General features: G+C 37.2%; 1 protein-coding gene across 1 annotated transcript; it reads right to left on the bottom strand.

Annotated features, from left to right (window-relative positions):
* Positions 1-255: 255 nt before the first annotated feature.
* LOC129883217 (chaperonin CPN60-2, mitochondrial) lies at positions 256-6017 on the bottom strand. The gene is made up of 17 exons (XM_055957830.1): positions 5754-6017; positions 5617-5641; positions 5401-5532; positions 3875-4034; positions 3572-3747; positions 3153-3248; positions 2658-2762; positions 2449-2535; positions 2266-2355; positions 2100-2180; positions 1945-2013; positions 1675-1752; positions 1487-1582; positions 1249-1348; positions 1067-1170; positions 732-916; positions 256-624 (listed from the first exon to the last, which is right to left on the bottom strand). The coding sequence occupies exons 1-17, from the start codon at positions 5789-5791 to the stop codon at positions 507-509; spliced, it is 1740 nt and encodes a 579-aa protein (XP_055813805.1). The 5' UTR covers positions 5792-6017; the 3' UTR covers positions 256-506.
* Positions 6018-6291: the final 274 nt, after the last annotated feature.

Raw genomic sequence — 6291 nt, 5'->3', positions numbered from 1 at the left:
TGAAGGGAAAAAAGTATAGCGATAAAGAGGTTATTTACGATAGACCTCAGCTCAAGATAAAAGAACATTTCAAAGCATGTCAAAACAAGAAATAGCGAAAGCAAAAAACAATGATAAAAAACTATAGAAAGCATGTTAAAACACCTCGAAATAAAGACCAGAACAGTTTATATATAATTTGCTGCCAGGGGAATAAATTCATCACCGCCAAATAGTAGTTTAAACCAGAAAAGACACTAAAACAAGAGTGAGCACTGAAATGGACACACTATTGCATTAACGAACTGTAAATTTAGTTAACCAAAAAGCTGCATATTCAATAAAAGACTACAAATTTTGAACCTACAAAAACATGAATTCACAATGGTCTCTCTTGCTATGGTTACAATGAGCGCGTTTTCTCTCGTAAAGATTCATCAAAATGGGAAACAACACTAAATTTATTTTTCCTTTGTTCTAAACAATTGTATGTCAAGCAGCTGCAATTACTGTTCATGGTTTTTCCATTAGAAGTCCATGCCACCCATACCACCACCCATACCGCCACCCATTGCTGGACTTTCCTTTTCATCCTTAGGAAGCTCGACAACAACTGCTTCAGTTGTGGTCAAGAGAGATGAGACGCTGCATAGATGATAGAGCACAATGTACAAGGGATGTTACCAAGAAGAACGTGAAGTCAACGCCTATGACGAAAGAACAAGAAAATAGATAGGGGGTCATATGCTAACCTGGCAGCATCAACCAAAGCTGTCCTAATCACTTTCACTGGATCAATGATTCCTGCCTTTATCATATCTACATATTCACCCTTGGCCGCGTCATATCCAAGATCAGGGTTTTCCTGATCCAACAGTTTACCAACCACGACAGCACCCTCTACTCCAGCGTTAGAGGCTATTGTATGTACTGGTGTCTGCAAACACAAGTTCAACCACGTCATAAGTTATTCACAACACAAGATCTTTCAAAAATGGGCCTCTCATCACCACACAAGTTATACATCGAGCAAAATTACTATACTTCTACAAGCTAACTAGCAGGATTAAAAGGGAGCATAGCAAACCTTCAGAGCATTCTGAATAATTTGTACACCAATCTTCTGGTCAAAGTTGGCTGTTGTCAAATTATCCAATTCTCTTGCTGCATAAAGAAGAGCAACACCACCACCTGCAAGACAAAAAGATCAATAATCTCCGACTAATTGGCTCTTCCCATTTTGCTAGGGATTCACGGACATATATTAACCTGGAACAATTCCTTCCTCCACTGCAGCCTTTGTGGCATTCAAAGCATCAGTTACTCTATCTTTCTTTTCACCAACCTCAGCTTCACTGGCTCCTCCAATCTGAAAATCAATACACTTTCTATGATGGCATATTATAATAATGAGTCTGAACTAACAGTTGCAACTTCTTTCTACTTAGAGAAAAGTTTGAATTCTTCTTTAGAACTGAATTTACACAGGTTGCAAACAAAGGCATACCTTTAACACAGCAACACCACCTGAAATCTTAGCTAGTCTTTCCTGCAACTTCTCCTTGTCATAGTCAGATGTGCTCTGTTCAATGGTTGATCTAATCTGCCAAATACAAAGAGCACGAGTATATGCTCAATCCCATGCTGAAGTGCAGTGCTTGTACCGATATTGGTGAAAAAGTATGCAAGACCAACCTGTTCACATCGTTCCTCTATGGACTTCTTATCACCAGCACCATCAAGAACGACAGTTTCATCCTTAGAGATATTCGCCTAGGAAAAGGAATGCATGAGTAGACTAAGACAGTAAGAGACAAATAGATAGAGTCAAGTCCCCCGTAGAACTCACTAGAAAAACCAAGCATGGATCACATTACGCACAATTTTCTCACGCAATTATACATTCAAAAGAAAACATATATACTAAAGAGAAACTACTACAGCCAAATAACGCAGCAAAAATACCTTTTTACATGTCCCCAGCATCTCGAACTCCACATTTTCAATGTTCAGTCCAAGCTCTTCTGTTACAACCTACCATACAGCAGTAATAGACGCTGGTTAGGTTATCATTAAGACAAACATCAACAATCTCATACTCACAGTAGAACAGTTCTCACTTGGCCTCCAGTTAAAATAGCAAGATCTTGCAAATTAGCTTTCCTGTTTTCACCAAAGCCTGGTGCTTTGATGGCACAAACCTGTAAACATTTACAGACAATACATAATCACCAAACTGAGGACAAGTCGAACAACACACACAACAGGAAATACAGATCAGCATACCTTGATTCCAGCACGGAGTTTGTTCAAGATAAGTGTGGCAAGTGCTTCACTGTCCACATCTTCAGCCACAATTAAGAGAGGCCTTTGTCTCTGCATAGATGAAGTAAGACCGTAAGAGTAAGATAGACAGCTACATGATCAATCTCATAGACACCAAATTGAAAATCTCAGAAAGAGGATCACCTTCAGAGCCAACTCCAATGCTTTCACAACAGCATTAACGCTTGAGATCTTTTTCTCATGAATAAGAATTAGTGGGTCATCCAGTTCCTGCCAGACATCAGGAGAATAATGAGTACTAAACAAGAGAATGGTGCAAAATATGTAAAGAATGTTGGCACAGCAAGCAATCACGTGCCAGCTTAACTAAGATTAGCAAGCCAAAAACATACACATTTCTGATTCTTCTGATTTGTGATGAAGTATGGTGATATGTAACCTCTATCCAACTTCATTCCTTCAACAACTTCCAACTCATTGAACAACGTCTTCCCGTCCTGTGTGATAGTAGAAATGAGTTAGCTACACATCTTTACAGTAACAAGTCTCCCACATATTAGCCAAAGTGTACAGCAAATGGACACAAATTGGACTATGACAAGATGTTTTTCATGACTGAGCAACAAAATAATTAATCAAAATTCCACATGCTAGATTTCTAGCCCAAATTCTTCCATATATCCACTAAAATTCATCAGGTCTCATTAGTAGAACTCAGCAAAGATATCTTCTCCTTCAATTCCAGCCACATCCCAAGAGCATATTGAAATCAGAAGTTTCCTAGTTTAGGACACACATTTTAAAGCTCATATCGATAATTTAGGACCATAGTGACCGAAAGATGCATACAATCTCTGCATACATAGATAGACAATAGAATTACTTACTTGAATAGTGATGACTCCCTCCTTGCCTACTTTCTCCATAGCCTTCGCAATTAGGTCGCCAATTACTCTTTCTCCATTTGCAGAGATAGTCCCAACCTATCAAAAGTTACAATATCAAAATCTTATGGGAATAAGTGCATCCCTTGAGCAAAGAAGTTACATAGAACTCTTCAGTGCATAATTAAATCTTCTTTCCTGGGAAATCTTTTACTTCTGCCTTTTTCCCCTTCTACTAGTATTGCTTCCCTTTGAGTTCCTTTTCACTGTTTATTTTCTTTTCCTTCTCCTTTTTCTTGTGTTAGGTTGGGAAGGGTCAGGCTTATAGAAGGGGAGGCAGGAGGTTGCCTGCAAAAGAGAGAATTGTATGTGCCAAAAAAAGCACTACTTTTATGAGCAAGTTTAAAAACTGGCAAAGATACCTGTGCAATTTCCTCAGATGTGCTGATCATCCGTGCTCTGCTTTTCAGATTTGTCACAACAGAATCTACAGCCATGGTAATACCCCGTCTAAGGTCCATTGCATTCATACCAGCTGCCACTGACTTGCATCCTTCAGCAAATATTGCTCGGGTGAGGACTGTTGCACAAGTGGTACCTGAAAAACGGAAAAAAGACAGAACCACCAATTGTATTAGGCTGGAAATTCATAAATTCAGTCCAACAAAGCGACAGATACATCAAACTCCAGCAGTAGAGGCAATACTGGACTTCTAAAGACTTACCATCACCAGCAACATCATTTGTGGCATTGGCAACCTGTTTTACAAGGCTAGCACCGACATTTTGTATCTTGTCCTTGAATTCAATACTTTTTGCAACAGTGACGCCATCTTTTGTTACTTTGGGTGCACCCCAACTTTGTTCAATCACCACATTACGCCCCTAAAAAATAAGCATCTAGTATCATTTGTCACTGATGATGATGAATCTGTTACCCCCAGAAACATAGAAGACATGGTGGTAATGAATAATTCTCATCTCCTACAAATATGTCGGCAGAGAGAGTATTGCTGCCTCAGTGTTCTCCAAGCTCAAATAGCAGAAGCAAGGAGTGATAAGAAAAAAAGGCAACTATTTCACTTTTGCTTCAATGGAACGAGTTGGCCCAAAATGTTGGAGTTTGGCCAACCAGAGAGAGAAGCTTATCAACAGCTTGACATAATTTTCAGCTGGTACAACAATTTTTCTTAGTAGGGACCTAAACACAGGAGTCCCTCTAAAATGTCATTTAAGTTGCATATGCCCCTAATGAGTGTTTTCCATAACACTATAAGAAGCATGTGAACATCTGAAAATAGCAATATTTTAGTGCTTGATGGAATCTATTGACATGCCTGCATAACTGCATTCATGTTTTCAATTTCTAAAAAATTATGTGCACGTGTCCAACATTTTTGCATTTTTTGTACGCATTAAAGCATTAGATCCAACAAAAGAACAAGTCAAATGAAAGAGAACAGTCTCATCACAACCCATCAGATCAACATAATATGCAATGTAAACATGTAGGAAAATAGATGTCTATAATTTGCTAAAAACAAGATTCTTTCACCAAAATTCAGATACATAACATGAGTTTCACTACAATCTTTTGTTTTTTTTTCCATGGGTAATGAGCTTTGCTACAATCTTGAGTAACAAGTAATCCATCCAAGGGTCAAACAATTGAATTTTTGGACAACACAGAAGGACTTTACATATCTGGAAACTAGGTAACAGTATTATCAAAAGCGAAAAACGCAAAAAAGCTCTAAAGTCTATCGAGGCTTTAAGTGCAAAGCACAGATAAAGCATGGCCTTTAAAAATAAGAAAAGGCGCAAATGGAGAAAACATCCAAATAACATATATATGGACAAAGAAATTAAATTCATTTACAACAAAATAATATATGAATTGTTTGATGTGGTCTCTTCAGGAAACACTCATTCGCAAGGAAACACTCATTCGCAAGGAAAAGTTTGTCTCAGAGCCTTGATAACGACAAGAGTCTTAAGAGTATGTATGGATGACGACAATGAAGGGGCACATTAACCGAGGCGAAGTGCTCAATGTGTTTTGAGACTCGCTCAAGGGCTTTAAGAGCGCCTTTGACAACACTGCTAGGTAACAAGTTCTAAATAACCATATTTATATATACAAATATGTAATAAACTATTCCACCCCCACCCCACAACCCACATAGCAATAATGCCACATAAAATAGTGCAAACAGAGTATATTCACAAATGGGGTTGAGAATTTTTTTACCTTTGGACCCATAGTGACTTTAACAGCATCAGCAAGCTCCTCAACACCTTTAAGCATCAAACCTCTAGCTTCAACTCCAAATCTGATATCCTTTGCAGCATAGTTTCTACTCCAAGTTAACCTCTCACCAATCTGCAACAAACCCATTTCAAACAACAAGCTAAAACAAACAACAATCTGATCTGTACACAAAAAATGCATAAAAAAAAACCTCACCTGTTGGGAACTGGTTCTTGAAACTCTGTACAAACAAGAAAATGGGAATTTGTTAAAAGTAAAACTTACATTATTCTAACACACAGAAGACCAAAAAATATGAAAAAAAAATTCAAGTTACATAATATGCAAATTACCTGGCTTTAGAAGCAAGATTTGCTGCAAAACGATACATTTTGAAACTGAGAAATGCTGCTGAAAGAGAAAATGGAAAGGGGTTTTGAAGGACAGAGAGAGAAGTGAGAATGAAGGTATTTTATTTAGGGAGGAAAGTGGAAGGGTCTAGAAGATCTCAAGAAGCACCTTCTAGGGTTTTAGGGTTTTATCTCAAATTCATATAAACAATATATCATGTAAAAGTTTTATATGAATGAGGGTTTAAGGGCTTCAAAAGTTTCTAACCCAAAAAAGGGTTTTTCTTTATTTGAAGAAGAAAAGAAAACTTCATTAAGAGCCCGTTTGGATCAAATCAACTTATAAGCCTTTTTAATTTATTGTGGTATTTGCGTAATACTAATTTTAAGTCATAAAATTTTTAAAGTAAGTCAAAAATGAAAAGTTAGGATTTCTAATTATTTTTTTATAAGTGTTTAAAGTCATTTTCTTTCACCATCGAAATTACTTTTATATCCCTTATATTTAAACTAAATTCTTAAACTACCATTTTTATTCTTT

Source organism: Solanum dulcamara, chromosome 3, assembly GCF_947179165.1.
Source record: "Solanum dulcamara chromosome 3, daSolDulc1.2, whole genome shotgun sequence".
Classification (NCBI taxonomy): Eukaryota; Viridiplantae; Streptophyta; class Magnoliopsida; order Solanales; family Solanaceae; genus Solanum; species Solanum dulcamara.
Note: the sequence above shows the minus strand (reverse complement) of the source record. Positions and strands in the feature narration are given on the sequence as shown.